Genomic DNA, 17,323 nt, shown 5'->3' on the forward strand with positions numbered 1-17,323 from the left:
TTGCTCAGCTTTATACTGATTTACCTCTGAAAAATTGTCAGATCAAGTATCATTAGCTGCACTGAAGAGAAGACGTTTCTGGGGTGGTTTAGGTCAGGGAGAGGACAACGATATGCATAGATTACATTTTGAAATCTATCCATATTATTTTCCTTTAAAAAATGTGCCCACAGGAAAAGGAGGTGTGAATTTCTGCAGATACTTTGTCCCCGAGGCAATTTACAAAGCGAACGTTGCCGTGTACGTTCACTTTGAAAATCGATGTAAAGACTGTGGTGGCTAAAAAGAACCCTGGACTACGCAGCAGTGCAGGCTGCCTGAAAACTGTCCTCATAGGTGCTACTTTTGTGTGTAAAAAAGACTTTTATAAAATTTCTCCTAGGAGCTATGCATGTAAAAGTATGCATGGTGATGAGCAGGCATCTGCTTTTACATGAGTTGCATTTACATAAGAACATAAGAGTAGCCATACAATGTCAGACCAATGGTCCATCTAGGCCCAGTATCCTGTTTTCCCAAACAGTGGGCCAAGCCAGGTCACAAGTACATGGCAGAAACCCAAATCGTGGCAACACTCCATACTACAAATCCCAGTTGTGTTCTGGAGTAAGTCTAGAGTAGATATAGATAGAAACATAGAAAATGACAGTAGATAAAGGCCATATGGCCCCTCCAGTCTGCCCATATATATCATCCACTATTTCTTCCTGCCCCTGAGAGAGTCCCACATGCCTGTTCTGCGCTTTCTTGAATTCAGATACAATCATCTCCACCACCTCAACTGGGAGGTCATTCCACGCATCCGCCACCCTTACTGTAAAAAAGTATTTCCTTAGAGTACTTTTGAGTCCATCCCCTTTTAACTTCATCTTATGCCCTCTCGTTCCAGAGCTTCCTTTCAGTTGAAAGAGACCTGCCTCCTGTGCATTTATGCCACAGAGATATCTCTTTCTCTTTGTAAAGCAGACTAAAATAAATGCTTATCTGACCATCATACTAAGCAAGCTATTAGAAAACTGCCATATACCCGGACCGATATTCAAAGCGATTTAGCTGGCTGCTGACCAGTTAAATTGCTTGGTCAGGGCTAGCCGCTAATGTTCAGCGGCACTTAACTGGCTATGTGCCACTGAAATTCGTGGTTAGTGCCTAACTCAAAGCCAGCTATGTTGGGGGCGAGTCAGCATTTGGTCACTTAAAAGCTGATATTCAGCCCTTAAGGGGGAGATTCAATACAAGGTGCCTGAAAAATCCACACGGAATAAAATCACCCTAGGTGTATTCTCTAAAGTACGCCTAATTTGATAGAATCAGCTTTAATTTCCACGTAGTATATAGAATACGCCGAGCAACTCTCCACGCAACCAAATTTAGTCACGGCCATCTACGCCAAGTAAAACCTGGTGTAAATGCAGTGCCTAAATTACGCACGGAGCAGTATATTCTATAACCATGCAAGTAGTTTTTCTGAACGCCCATGACCCACCCATTTCTCCACCCATAGCCATGCCCCTTTTGGATGTGGCGTGTTACGATTTAAGCACAGTGGGTTACAGAATATGCTTAGTGAGTTATGTGCGTAAATTCTGATTATTGTTATCAACGCTGATTGACATGTTAAACCAATTAAGTTCCGCGTATTCTTATAGAATACATTTGGATTGTGGCATGAATCACTGGGTGCGCTACATAGAATCTGGGGGTAAGTGGCCAGGTTTAGCGCATAAATGGGACCGCATGAAAGTTCTCCTATTTTTAGGTGCTCCCTCATGGCCGCTTAAGGGCTGAATATTGATTTAAGCGTGTATGTGTTTGCCAGCTCAAAAATAACTGGATTTTCAAAGCTGAAGCCCAGACAGGGCCCAACTTTGAATATCTGGGAAAGTGGTGTGGTAGCCGTTTTAGTCCACTTTTAAAGGTAATAAATAGAAATAATTCAAAACAGAGAAAAGAAAATAAGATGATACCTTTTTTATTGGACTATCTTAATATATTTTTCGATTAGCTTTCACTGGAATAACTCCGTCAGTGATGAGCAAAATCTTACCGCCACCGGTTGAATACAAGGCCTGCAATGTCCAAAGTCATAAGGCAAAACTGGCTGAGTCGAAGCTTTGCTAAAATATATTTTTAGTAGTTCAACTTGAGGATTATTATCATTCATTCATTATATACACTAGTTCAAGGAGCCCAAAGTTATGACCTTAAATCAAGACATTTGACCTTGAGGGATATCTCCAGTTTCGCATCCAACTGGTTTTCTTAATTTATTTTTAGCGGGGCTTCTTAGGAGAAGCTTTTATTGGTTCATTGAGTAGAGGGCTGTATATAGTGCCTGAAACATGTTTGTATTTGCCAGTGTGTTAGCACAAACCTGGCCATCCTAACTGATAACTGTAAGAAGTTGTATACAGGATAATGTATAAACAGGAAGTCAATCATTTTTTCTATTAAAAACAAATTTTCTCTTTAAAGCATTGTCTTAAATTTGATTTCATTATTAAATATTTTGTTTTTAGGGCAAGCAATTGGAGCTGGAACTCAAGACAAAGGAATGGTAAAGTATCCTTCCTCTAAATAAAGCCTTGCTACTCTAGAGTAGGACTCTGCTGACTCCAGAGAAGAGGTCCTGAGCTGGTCTTTGGGCATTCCCTTACCCAGTCTCGTGTTCAGGATATCCATAAGGAATATACGGTGGAGGCAGTGCATGCAGATACCTCATACATATTCATTGCGGATATCCTGAAATTCAGACTGGTCAGGGGGAGGGGAGGTCTCTGCTAACTGGGTTTGCTTTGTTAAAGCTTTGAGTGCTAATTTTTCAGTTGGCTCAGACCGCGGACCTGCTTCAGCCCTAAGTCTTTCTCTACCTGCTTTCCACCTTACTGTTATTAATTGGAGTTCATTTCTATATAATTGAATTATATCATATTTTAACAATTTTTTTTTTTTTTTACATTTGTACCCCACGCTTTCCCACTCATGGCAGGCTCAATGCGGCAGGCAATGGAGGGTTAAGTGACTTGCCCAGAGTCACAAGGAGCTGCCTGGGCTGGGAATCAAACTCAGTTCCTCGTTTCCCCAGGACCAAAGTCCAACACCTTAACCACTAGGCCACTCCTCCACTCTGTTCTAAACCACCTTGCTGTAAATGTGAAAGGTGTATATCAAATTCATAAACCATAAACCATAAACCATAGGTTGTTCTGGACAAAGACTTATCAAATGGTTTCTGCCAGGTCGTCTGGGCCAGGCTGAGTCTGTCTTGGCTTTATACTTTTACATACAGTCAAAAAAGAGAGGCGATGTTGAACAGAAGAAAAAACAGCAGTAATAGCTGGATAATTCATAGAAAAGACGGCAGTACAGCACTAGTTAATTTATTAAAAGGGTCATGGATTTTGATATACCACCTGTCTGTATTATAATCAAAGTCATTTATATTTATCATATGCAGCTATTTTCTCTGGCCCTAGTGGGCTCACAATCTAAGTTTTGTACCTGGGGCAACAGAGACTAAGTAACTTGCCCAGAGTCATAAGGAGCCGCAGTGGGAATTGAACCCAGCTCCCCAGCTTCTTAGCCCATTGCCCTAACCATTAGGCTGCACATTTCATCTAATGCCTGTTTCAGGTGCACATACATCTAAAATATAACTAAAACCATAGGGGTTGATATTCAAAGTGATTTCTTTTGGTAATTGAAGACACCCTGTTGCAGATTTCAGATGCACAACTCGCCTGTTTATTTTCAGTTATTTTGGGCCAGATTTAGTAAATGGTGCTAAAGTTTGCCACTGGGAAGATCCTGTTGCTAAGAGTCTTCTGTAAAGGGTGCTCCATGCAGAGTGCATTTTAGAAAATAGTAGCTTGGCGTGCTTCCCATGTCTAACTTGGGTGTGAGGACATATGCCTGCCAAAACCTGCTGTAAATCCTTGTGTCCAACTAATGGCAGTTGAGTTCTCAAATCTAAGTATTCTATAACATGGCGCCTTATTTCTGGGAACGCCCTTGACCCGCCCATACCCCTCCTATGGCCACACCCCCTTTTAGGCACAGATGTTACAGAATAGAGTGCAGGGCAGATCTGCATGTAACTCCAAATGAGTGCCAATTTGCACTAATTAATAATGCCTCATTAATTAGTTTACATGCGCATCTCTGATCCGCACCCAAATTTGGGCAAGCTAAACAGAATCTGGGGGTATATAGATCAAATCCAGTTGTTACACATGCTAAATGGTCTGATTTTATTCATATCATACGGGACCATCTAAGGAGAGGAGTGAAGGCGGACCTGGCAATTATCCAATTAGTATAAAAAAAAAAAGGAGAGGGATTGATCAAACATCAAGAATATACCAGTGCTCCTCAAAGAATAAATCATATACAAAAAGGGAACAAAAGATACTGTGATGTAAGACGGGAAAAAAGGGAAGGAAAAAAGGAACCTGGGCATCAGATATAAATCAGTGGCCAGGGAATTAGGGCTCCTATAGCGCTCTGCTATTTCAAACCCTTGAGTCTACTGCTTAACATCAATTATGTGCTGACTGGAACCAAAACCTCCATTATTGTTGTATTAGAAAATCACACATGGAAAAATCTTATAACCTAATGTTGTGGGAAAGGGGGGGATATAAATTTATAGGACATCAAGTGCCAGAAACCAATTTTAACAAATACAAATACAGCATGATGAACCTGATAATTGGCAACTACTTATCTGTAATTGCAGATTCAGCTCTGACTAAGAGATTCTGTTACCTGACACTGATACACAACTTGAAAAAAGCGTTTCGGTCAGGCTACCTGCTTCCAGGGGCTGTAAAATGTTGCCTCAAATAGAGCATGGGGGTAGGTTGGGGGTGGGGGGAAACCTCACTGCTTCAGAAAACAGGCTCAAGGTCAAATGAGCAAATGATCGATGTTAAGCAGTATTCTCTAGGAGACCTATGAACCTGGCTACTGATTCATATCTGAAGCCCCCGGTTCCTTTTTTCCCTCGCTTTTTTTCCATCTTACGTCACAGTATCTTTTGTTCCCTTTTTGTATATAAATTATCCAATTAGTGGCAATTTTCAGTCAATACACAAATCAGTTTTCCCATTTACTTTAGGTTTTTGAATAGCAGATAGTTGCCAATTCAGTCGCCCCTTGCATGTGTATTCAGTGGCACTATTCAAACAGACAGAGCCACTGAATATATGTATAAAGTTAAATAAAGTGAGTGCCCCTGCTGAAAAACAGGCCTTTGATGTGTTCCTTTCTATCTAGTTGCTACTGGGGTTCCTTGTTTCCAGACTGTTGGTCTGTTTCTCATTTAGGGAGCTGAGCACTATATGAGTGAGGACTTCAGTTAACTGCATGACATATAATTATATACTAGGGGTCATATACATGCTTCCTCTTCCAGCTCAAAGAAACCCGATGTGCAGTTGGGGTTTGATCTGCGTGAGGAAGAGAAGCTTTTTCTGCAGAAACGGAAAAAGGTGGTCTCAGATGCACTGAAGAAGGTGCTTCAGCTTGACAAGGGCCTGCAGGAGCACGAGGTCTGTAGCTAACCATAGGCAAACCTGTGAAGCAAAATGAAGTATAGAATGTGAGTGTGCAAGTAAGCAAAAGAAATACAGCTTGCACACTACATTTTTGCTAAGTGTGTCACTGTATGAATGTATGTGCCTACTTGAATTTGGATATTAACTATATTAAAATTGATGCATGAAAATGAATGAGACAAGTGTATCCCTCAACCAAGTGCTCCAGTATTTGCTTTGCTCATTTTTGAAAACAAACGGGTCGATATTCACAGCTACTTATTTGGATAGCAAGTGCTGCTACTAGGATAAATAATGTTAACTAGGGTCATCAATGAAGTTTCAGCAGCATTATCCAGATTAATGTCACTGAAAATCAATACAGACCACCAATATCCAGATAGCGCCAGGTTAGCCCAGGGATGGAGCCTGGGTGGAGCCAGAATTATTCAGAGACTGACAATATACAGCACTGGTATCTGACCTGTGCTATCCAGAGGGTTATGTGGGTAACGATGCTGACTATCACTGTTATGATGGTGGCAGTCTGTGTAATTCACAGATATTCAGCGCTGGTATCTGGAAAAAGTTGTCCTATGTTATCTAGAGGGTTATGGGCCGGATTCTATAGATGGCAACTGAAATCTAGGCGTGTCCAATTTACGTGCCTAGCGGTATTCTATAAGCTGCGCCTACATTCTTTTCTTCATGTTCAATTGTGAAGCGCTGCATATGACTGGTAGCGCTGTAGAAATGATTTGTAGTAGTAGTACATTCAGACATGGTTTATAGAATAGTGCATAGGCTGGGTGGACACTCCTAGACGTAGGTTCAGCCATTTAGGCCAGTGAAAATCTTGTGTAAATGCCTGCACCTAAATCTATGCTTTCTTTCCCAAATTCTATAACTACGTGCGTAGATTTGATTGATTGCCCTGACACGCCCACACTCCTCCCATTGCCACGCCCCCTTTTGGCTACATGCACTGGAATTTACACACACCTCTTTGTAGAATACACCTAAAAAGATGCACATATAAATTCCAATTATCACAAATTAATGTTGCTAATTGGTCGCTATCAGCCAATTATCAACACTAATTGGCTCATTAACTAGCACATATAAATTGGACGTATGCGCAATTTAACACCATATATAGAAGCTGGGGTTATGTGGGTAACTGTGCTAAATATCACTATCAAAATGGTGACAGTCTGTGTAATACCCCGATATTCAGTGCAGTTAGGATTGAATATACAAGTATATTTAAACACTGCAGTCAGCTGACCGTGGAGTTTAAATATTACCCCAAAAGATCCTCTTTCTTTCTACTGGTGCACTTTTCTATGTCTCCTGTGTTAGCAGTAAATACTTGGAGCTACCCATGAGGTGTACAGAAATTATGTAATGTGGGCTGTCTTAGGTTATTGAAGGCTGAATTTATTTTTTTGCTTTCAGGGATCTTTTGGCTCTTTGTAAGTAGACTATGTACTACATTGTCACAGGAAACTTTACTAAGGTGTGAATAACATTTTGCTTCATGTTTCTGGAATGTGTGGCAAAATAGCCAAGCGAAAAAAAGCAAAGTGGGCCTCCAAGGATGGGTTGGCATGCAAAGTTTATTAAAGGACTCGACACAGGTGAGCAGTCACTTTGCTGACTCTGAAGGAATTAGACTTGTAAGGAAAATCAGCTATAATTAAACAGGAGGATGAGATTCAGTGTGCTGGCTAGCAGAAAACTCTACATAACGTATGCAGAAATTCAGTTGAACTCATGCCAGATCAAGCTGCCCAGATAACTTTAGGATAAGTGTTCTGTTTATTGTAACTAGACAGTGTTTGAGTCTAGACACGGTCCAGCTGAAGTATCATTGTGTCCTGAGAATGTTCCAGCTTTGCTTCATTTTACCCTGGTAAACTCTGTGTGGGCAGTGGTTTGCCTGGACAAAATTTACCTGTTCAAGTGGAGAGGGTAAGGGGGAGAAATTTCAGCCCCACAGATTATTCTGTCTAACACCCAAAGTTAGCTGAACAAATCTTTGAACACTGATCCTTAAACTATTAAGCATAACAGTTTGGCACATGAAATATTTTGGGAATATTATGACACCCTCCCCTCCACATACTATAAAAGACAAAATAAAAACAGCCTTTTGTTAAAAAGGAGTTTCTTGCAGTTATTGGCTAGTGGCTACAGGAGTCAATGTTCTCTGCCATGTACTGGCCTGGCCTCTGACATGATATATGGATCCATTTCTCAAGGGGCTTGCAAGATATGAAGTGTCTTTTTCTTTGCCAGAAGGGAAGCTGCTAAATTAGTCCATGTGTTCATTTTAACAGGTGCCCGTGGTGGCTGTCATGACAACTGGGGGAGGAGTCCGAGCAATGACTTCACTCTATGGCACCCTATTAGGACTTCAAAAATCAAAGCTCTTAGACTGCGTTTCATACATTACTGGTGCATCTGGCTCAACTTGGTAAGAGGGGAAGAAGGGATGGGAGTATTGATGTTTGTAGGGGCTGGTTTGTAGAAATACAGATTACATAATATATTTTGAGGCCAATATTCAGACCTCAGGAGTTAGTCTGGCTAACTCTCACGGTTGGCACTAAAACCGAATATTCAATGCCGGGCTGTTTCTGGTGATCGGCATTTAATATTGGCATTGAATATCCAGTTTAAAGATAACTGGCTATGTCGATATTCAGACTTAGCCGGTTATCTTTAAACCGGCCAAAGGTATAACAGGTTTTCATGCGGCCAAATATGGCCGCAAAACCAGCTTTTAAAATCGGCGGATAGCCAGTTATACCAGCTGATATGACCAGCTATCTTCAAGTCACTAACCGGGGATATTTAGCAGGGGATAACCGGTTATCCCCTACTGAATATTGGCAGATAGCCGGTGAAGAGCTATTTAACTGGTCAGCAGCTGTTCTGTCCAGTTAAATAATGCTGAATAGTGTGTGTGTGTCTGTGTGTGTGTGTGTGTGTGTGGGGGGGGGGGGGGTTGTTCCTAAGCAGATCACACACTGGTTTATTTTGATTAAGAACAGCATGTGATGTCAACTTATCTTCCTCCCTCCCAAATTTTGATATTACTTTTATTTACCAAAAATAGTTCATCAGAAACATCTAATGATGAAATGACTGGAGAAGTTGTGTTTAGAATTAAAGGTAGAATTAGGTCTTTATGCATTCAGGCCCCGATGCTTAAAACTCTGGTGCTGTTCTGAATAGTGCTATAAAAGTACCACCAGAACAGCGCAGAAGAACAATGCCTGTTCTGCTTTGTCTCCTGATAGGCTCTTTCTACTCATGAGATTAGTATACAGTTAACCAGAGTATTGTTAAACTGTTCGTGAGCCCTTGTGCCTAGGCCGAGGCTTAGGAAGGACCTTGGCCAAGGCCTAGGATAGACCAAATAGGTGCTAAGCAAACTTACGGCCACAAAGCCCCGCACACTCAGGACAATCCACTAGCACCACCAGAAAAGGGAGATAGACCACTCAGGCGGGCCGAACGGGAACCCACTCATAGAGAGTCCAAGCGTATGGGCCTCACGGCCGAACTGGAACCAAGTCATACATTAGGGAAGGGAAAAAGAACAACGAGGGGTCCCAAAAGGGACTGGAGCACATACAATGCACACAGTGCTAGCTAGTGACACAAGGGAAGGGTGACAGACAAAAATCTGGCAGTTACAGGCTACGACCAGAGGAAGAGAATACAAACACAGGCTACACAGAAACACACATAGCAGAGGCAAAGCCCGCAGGGGAAAAAGGAAAGCCGAGGACAGAATGAGATACAGACTCTACAAGAGCGAAGTTCCACAGGAATACTCTAGGCTGTACCATACAGCACTCACATACACTAGGCTGTGCCACACAGCACTCAAGGGAAAAAGGGAAGCCACTCAAGGAACACTCTAGGCTGTACCATACAGCACTCAAGGGTAAAGGGAAAGCACTTATAGGAATACAAGGCTGTGCTACACAGCACTCAAGGGTCAAGGGAATCCACTCACAAGAATATACAAGGCTGACCATACAGGACTCAGAGGTAAAGGGAAACCACTCATAAGAATACACAAGGCTGTGCCACGGAGTCAAATAACAGATACTAGAGATAAAGGTGAAAGCAAGCAAACAGGGAAAGCTGCCTTTACATAAACCAATCAGATAAGGAGCAATGCTCACAAAAATCAGGAGACGAACACAGCAGACAAAGAGTTAAAGCAGGCTAAAGGGAAGGACTGCTTTAACACACAAGTCAGGAAGAAGCAGGGCTTACACGGCAGTCAAAGAATTAAAGCTAACAAAGGACAAAAACAAACAATGTTCTTACCAGAACTCAGTAGCACACAGAGACAGAGCAAACAGAGCACCCACAGGTGCACGGAAGCAAGGTAATCAAGCAAAGCAGCTAGGCTAAGGAAATAATCAAGCATACGCTGGGAACAACCAGCACAGAGATGCTACAAGCAACAAGAAGAGTAAGCAAACTCCAACGGATGCACAGTGTGCTACTAGCACAGACAGAGAGAGGGCAAGAGGCTCAGCTGACAGGAATCAACGTTAAAGCATGGGCTGTAGGGAGAGGTAGGTTTAAATAGATCTGACCTGACATCTGCTGCCTCAGATGTCAGCTCAATCCTTAACAGGCTAATCAGAAGCGAGTCCCAGTCATTCCCCTGCCAGTCTTAGCAGAATCATAACAAGTATAGAACATTACTTGAAGACTCAGAAATCTTGAACCCAAATCTTCTTTAATGCAAATTCAATCAAAAGGAAATAACTTACAGTTCTGGAGTGTTGAACAAGAGTCTCTGCCCTACAGATCTGAATCTGTCTCTACCAGCTCTTTCTCTCACTGCAGAGATAAGCTAGGAGCTTTCAGCACTGGCTGAAGAGTGGATGCTGTAAATACTTTTCAACTAATAAAAACTTGGTTATTTTACAGTAGCTTGAAGGGAGAGTATGCAACAAGGTACACCAAATCAACTTACAGGTCTTAGAAAAGCATGCTGCAGATATACTCTCAACCCCAATGGAGAGAGAAGGGATGGACTACTGCCCAGCATACACAGGGACCAGGGCCAGTCAATAGGAAAAGTCCCATAAGGCATATCTATCTATCTATCTATCTATCTATAAGTATAAATAGATAGATATAGAATAAATAGATATAGATATAGATATATAATAGGCAACCTGCCTCCATGCAAATGGGGGCAGAGCAATGACCTAATGCTCAATGCTAATGATATACAAATATAGCCACGCTCATAGCATTGAGCATTAGGGAGTTTGACAAAAGAATTGTGCTTTGGCGCAGGAGGATTGTGCTTGGCACATGCGCAGAAGAGTTCCATGGTGTGTATACGTCTGGTAAAACCTGAACATGAAGCACACATTGGCATCTGTTTTCTGCATCCTAAATATAAGCATTTAAAACTTTTTTTTTTTTTTTTTTAGCTTGAACGCTTACATTTAGATGTAGGAAACAGATGTCAATGTGTGTTTTCACTTTGGGCATTTTTAATCTTTTTTAGCATGGCCACTTTAAATTTAGAAACCAACACAGAGAGGGTACAAAGTACAAGACAAAATCCAAAATAGCAGAAAAAAAGCCCCAAGAGCCTTCAAAATATGGACACAGATCCTTTTAATCATGTAGCTTGAACACCAATCTTGTATTAATGACCCGACACGGACTGTGTTTCTGTGCATAGCACCTGCGTCAGGGGTCAGTGGGTTATTCTTAAAACAATTCTGGTTAAAAGGCCTGATGCACACAACGGAGATACATCCCCGCATAATACAAACTGAGCAGAGTTTCTTACTCCTCACAGTCAGAAGCAAAACAGTCTTTCATAGTCCGGGTATCTCCGCTTTGTGCCTGTTCTGACCTGGCGTTATTTTTTGCAGCGGTAAGGCAGTTTTGTTTTGGGCTCTCTTTTTTGAGCACTGGGGAGGAATACAAAATGACATCATTACCGTGAGCTTGATTACATTAGCATGCTACTTGCATTGTTCATCTGCGCACTCATTTGTTTCCGCGCTCCGGCCCTCTGAACATTCTGTGCAGGAAAATATGGGCGCTACTATGGTGCTAATGACCTCTAGTGCCCGCATTTACTGTTGAGCATTGGGACCTCAGGTAGTAATTTGCCAATGCCTTTAGATCCCTGGTGGAGGGGACAGGAGGAGGATTTGGGTTTAGCTCATGCTGTTTTAGTAGTAGCTGAAGGCAAGTTATAGTCAGGTTCACTAGGTATTCCCCTGCCCATAAAGGACTTACAATCTAAGTTTGTACAGGTGGTGTAGCTTGACCTACTATTTTGGGTGGGCCCAGAGTTAACTGGAGTTCAGCCTTCTGACCTCCCCCCTTAGCTCAGAATCTCCCCTGCCCTTCTCATGCCCCCCCCCCCCCAGTAGACATATATAGGATTTTTTAAAATTTCTCCTCTGCTCCCATATCCAACATCTCTCCCGCTTTCTTCTCTTCCACCCCTGGTCCCAACATATCTACTTCTCTCTCCCCCCACTGCTGGCAGTCCAGCAACTCTCCCTCTCTCTGAACCCTCCTGTCTCTCCCATGTATCTCCAAGGCATTGCCCACGGCAACAGCCCAACAGCAATTCATATTCACTGCCTGCAAAGGCTTCTTTCTGCTACATCCTGCCAGGGAGGAAACAGGAGGAGATGCCCATGAGAACAGTGAGGCATTGCCACTGGGTGGGCCTGAGCCAAGAATGGGTGGGCCTGTGCCCATCCGGGCCCACCCCTAGCTATGCAACTGGTTTGTACCTGAGGCAAGGAGCAGCAGCTTAAATTTTTACTCTTCTCTTCCTCTGGATTCCTGGATTAAGTATTAGTTGAGAAGCTTTCTCCTTTTCACTCTCAAGAACAGATACTTCTGCAAAATATCAGAAGAATCACCTCAGTACACTAGAAACAGGGGGAAGAATATTCTCCTCTCCCAGCACCAGAAACACTCAGGAATAAGAAACTGACCATCTCCACCCCAGAGATCATGTAGCAATAGGAATGCAACGTCAGTATCAAAAGATACCCTATAACATATACAGTACAAAATATTATACCAAAAGGTGAATCCTGTCACTGTTTTTGTTGCCATCCCCTCCACCAGGAGGGTGTTCCAAGCGTCCTACAAAATGTATTTGATGCTGTTAACATCCCATATTTTCTTGTCTTTCCAGGACCATGTCGAAATTATATGAAGATACTGATTGGTCTCGTAAAGATCTGAAGGAGCCAATAAATGATGCCAGGAAGCATGTGACCAAAAGCAAGACAAGCATCTTTTCCTGGGAGCGTCTGAAATATTATCGCAAGGAACTGAGTGAGAGGGCCGAGGAGGGTCATAAGACATCGTTTACAGATTTGTGGGGACTGATGATTGAATTCATGTTTCACGATGGAGTAAGCAGTTCAATTTTTTACCAACACTGATAAATTCCTGCCAGAAGAGCTAGTAATTCCTAGTAATTCTGGGGCTGATATTCAGACCACGGGAGTTAGATCGGCTAACTTCTGCATTCTGCGCTGAGCCAGGATATTCAATGCTAGGTCGATTTTGGTGACCGGCATTGAGTATCCGGTTTATTTTTGGCCAGTTTAAAGATAACCGGCTAAGTCGATATTCAGACTTAGCCAGTTATCATTAAACCAGCCAAAGATATCCCACCTATTCACAAGGCCAAATATGGCCACTAAACCAGCTTTAATGTTTGTATATTGTCATAGTAATCGAAAGGATAAAGGACAACATTTAGTATCCTATTTTTGGAAAAAGAAGAAAAAGCAAGGAAGAGGGAACAAAAATATGAGAAGGTACCCAAAGAGAAAACACCCTCACAAATCACTAAAACCAAAACACATACTAGGAAATGTACATGGAAAGCGATGACCACAAATGCTCGCAGTCTAAGCAAGAAAATTCCTGACCTTCAAGCCCTGATTTTGGAGTCTAACTTGGACATAGTTGCAGTCACAGAGACATGGCTCAATGGTTCCCATGAATGGGATGTAAACATACCAGGCTATAATCTTTTTAGGAAGGATAGAGAGGGACGTATAGGTGGAGGAGTAGCTCTGTATGTCAGAAATGATATCGCAGCGACTGAAATGACAGGGAACTGGGGAAAGGAAGAAGCGATATGGATCACCTTAAAAAGAGAGGATAGAACCTTGGTCCATATGGGTGTTGTCTATAGACCCCCGACACAATTGGAAGAACTAGATAAAGATCTGATTGCTGATATTCAAAAGTTGGGGAAGAAAAGAGAGGTGCTGTTGTTGGGAGATTTCAATCTGCCAGATGTAGATTGGAAGGTTCCGTATGCAAAATCAGAAAGAAGTAGAGAGATTGTGGATGCTTTCCAAAGTGCTCTGCTCAGACAAATGGTGAACGAACCCACGAGGGAGGGAGCCACGTTGGATCTGGTGCTCACGAATGGGGATAGTGTGTCAAATGTCCGAGTGGCTGCACACCTGGGAAACAGTGACCATCAAACAGTTTGTTTTGATGTAACGGCTCATGTGGATGGCGGCCACTCTAAACTCAAAGTCCTCGATTTCAAGCGAGCTGACTTTAACAAAATGGGAGAATGCCTGAGGAAGGAGCTGATGGGCTGGGAGGACATACGAGAAGTGGAAGGACAGTGGTCCACGCTAAAAGAAGTCATAAACAGGGCCACAGACCTTTATGTAAGGAGAGTAAATAAAAGCAAGAGAAAAAGGAAACCGATATGGTTCTCAAAGCAAGTGGCTGAGAAAATAAAGATTAAAGAGTTAGCGTTGCAGAAATATAGAAAATCTCAAGAGGAGGAACACGGGGAGGAATACCGGATGAAACTGAAAGAAGCCAAGAGTAGAAATGTAAGGAGGGGAGACAAAAACTTCTTCAGGTATATTAGTGAAAGGAGAAAGACTATAAAGGGAATTGTGAGACTAAAAGAAACATCAAAACGCTATGTAGAAAATGATGAAGAAAAAGCCAATTTGCTAAATAGATACTTTTGTTCTGTTTTCACTGATGAAAACCCTGGGGAAGGACCGAGAGGGACTGGCAAAAGTACACCTGAGAAGGAGGTGGATAGAGCGCCATTCACGGAAGAGAGTGTGTATCAACAACTTGGAAAGCTGAAGGTGGACAAAGCCATGGGGCCAGACGGGATCCACCCCAGAGTACTGAGGGAGCTCAGAGAGGTTCTGGCGGGTCCTCTTAAAGACTTGTTTAATAGATCCTTGGAGACGGGAGAGGTTCCGAGGGATTGGAGAACGGCGGAGGTGGTCCCTCTTCACAAAAGTGGGGATAGGGAAGAAGCTGGAAACTACAGGCCGGTAAGCCTCACTTCGGTTATTGGAAAAGTAATGGAAGCCATGCTGAAGGAAAGGATAGTGAATTTCCTGGAAACCAATAAGTTGCAGGATCCGAGACAACATGGTTTCACCAAAGGGAAATCGTGCCAAACGAATCTCATTGAATTCTTTGACTGGGTGACGGGAGAATTAAATCAAGGACTTGCTATGGACGTCATCTACTTAGATTTCAGCAAGGCTTTTGACACGGTTCCCCACAGGAGGCTCTTAAATAAACTAGACGGCCTGAAGATAGGACCCAAAGTGGTGAACTGGATTAGGAACTGGTTGACGGACAGACGCCAGAGGGTGGTAGTAAATGGAGTTCGCTCGGAGGAAGGAAAGGTGAGTAGTGGAGTGCCTCAGGGATCGGTGCTGGGGCCCATTCTGTTCAATATATTTGTGAGTGACATTGCCGAGGGGTTACAAGGTAAGGTTTGCCTTTTTGCGGATGACACCAAGATTTCCAACAGAGTGGACACCCCGGAGGGTGTGGAAAACATGAAAAAAGATCTGAAGAAGCTAGAAGAATGGTCTAAGGTTTGGCAATTAAAATTCAATGCGAAGAAATGTAAAGTGATGCACTTGGGGAGGAGAAATCCAAGGGAGACGTATGTGTTAGGCGGGGAGAGTCTGATAGGCACGGAAGGGGAGAGGGATCTTGGGGTGATAGTATCTGAGGACCTGAAGGCGACGAAACAGTGCGACAAGGCGGTGGCAGTAGCTAGAAGATTGCTAGGCTGTATAGAGAAAGGAGTGACCAGCAGAAGAAAGGAGGTTTTAATGCCCCTGTATAAGACGTTGGTGAGGCCCCACCTGGAGTATTGTGTTCAGTTTTGGAGGCCGTATCTTGCGAAGGATGTTAAAAAAATGGAAGCCGTGCAAAGAAAAGCTACGAGGATGGTATGGGATTTACGTTCCAAGACGTATAAAGAAAGGCTTGCTGACCTGAACATGTACACCCTGGAGGAAAGGAGGAACAGGGGTGATATGATACAGACGTTCAAATATTTGAAAGGTATTAATCCGCAAACGCACCTTTTCCGGAGATGGGAAGGCGGTAGAACGAGAGGACATGAAATGAGATTGAAGGGGGGCAGACTCAGGAAAGATGTCAGGAAGTATTTTTTCACGGAGAGGGTGGTGGACGCTTGGAATGCCCTCCCGCGGGAGGTGGTGGAGATGAAAACGGTAACGGAGTTCAAACATGCGTGGGATATGCATAGAGGAATCCTGTGCAGAGGGAATAGATCCTCAGAAGCTTAGCTGAAATTGGGTGGCGGAGCAGTTGAGGGGAAGAGGGGGTGGTGGTTGGGAGGCGAGGATAGGGGTGGGCAGACTTATACGGTCTGTACCAGAGCCGGTGATGGGAGGCGGGACTGGTGGCTGGGAGGCGGAAAATACTGCTGGGCAGACTTATATGGTCTGTGCCCTGAAAAGGACAGGTACAAATTCAAGGTAAGGTATACACATATGAGTTTGTCATGGGCAGACTGGATGGACCGTGCAGGTCTTTATCTGCCGTCATCTACTATGTTACTATGTTACTATGTTACCTCCTTTGTGCTTTCTCAAAATTCTTTCCTTCTTGTTATAATTCTTTAGAAGAACTGAGTAATTATGTCTATTTCATATTTTGTATATTTTTATATGTTTATGTATTTTTATATCTTTTTAAAATGCCTTCAATTGTATGTCAGCATTCAACCGTGGCATCTATCTGCCTTCCTGAGTTCCAAGAACAGACTATTCCATATCATCAAGCTGATCAATCCATAGACTGGTGGGTTGTGTCCATCTACCAGCAGGTGGAGATAGAGAGCAAACTTTTTGCCTCCCTACATGTGGTCATGTGCTGCCGGGAACTCCTCCAGTATGTTCTCTATCTCAGCAGGTGGTGGTCACACACAGCAGCAGCTCTGGCTAGGCCTCCAAGCCTAATTTTTAGGTTTTGTTGAGTGCCTGGGGTTGAGGGCTCTTCTTGAGCAAGTGCAAACCTGGTGGCGCCAGGTCCCTCCTTTTCTCCCCCCTCCCGCTGGCTCCGTTTAAAAAAAAAAAAAAAAAAAATTTTGAACGTCCTTAAAGGCGTTTATTTCGGCGTTTATTTAAACGTTTATTGCAGCTACTCACTGGGACACCAGGTCGTTACAGCTCGGAGCGGACAGCAGGTAATTTTTACCTTTTATAGCGGGCAGGGGGTTCCCCGATTGGTCTCCACGTGGCCCATGGCGTCGGAGGGCGAGGGCGCAAAGAGTCGCTCCCCGGATCGCGTGTGCGCTTCCAGAGGGGATGCGGGGGTCTTAAAGTCTGATTCGCCCTTGTTGGGTGACAGTTTCGTGACCGATGAGTGTCCCGGTCCTTCCTCCGGTGTGGCGGTTTTTCCCGCCATAA

General features: G+C 43.2%; 1 protein-coding gene across 2 annotated transcripts in view; it reads left to right on the top strand.

The window, feature by feature from the left end:
- PLA2G4D (phospholipase A2 group IVD) overlaps positions 1 to 17,323 on the top strand; it is a 72,011-nt gene that overhangs the window by 37,866 nt on the left and 16,822 nt on the right. For both annotated transcript variants that reach the window (XM_030214451.1, XM_030214452.1), the window contains 4 exons: positions 2,520 to 2,557; positions 5,417 to 5,552; positions 7,880 to 8,016; positions 12,769 to 12,991. In XM_030214451.1, the coding sequence (XP_030070311.1) occupies positions 2,520 to 2,557; positions 5,417 to 5,552; positions 7,880 to 8,016; positions 12,769 to 12,991 (534 nt within the window). The remainder of the gene's footprint in view (positions 1 to 2,519; positions 2,558 to 5,416; positions 5,553 to 7,879; positions 8,017 to 12,768; positions 12,992 to 17,323) is intronic.

This window comes from Microcaecilia unicolor, chromosome 9 (genome assembly GCF_901765095.1).
Source record: "Microcaecilia unicolor chromosome 9, aMicUni1.1, whole genome shotgun sequence".
NCBI lineage: Eukaryota > Metazoa > Chordata > Amphibia > Gymnophiona > Siphonopidae > Microcaecilia > Microcaecilia unicolor.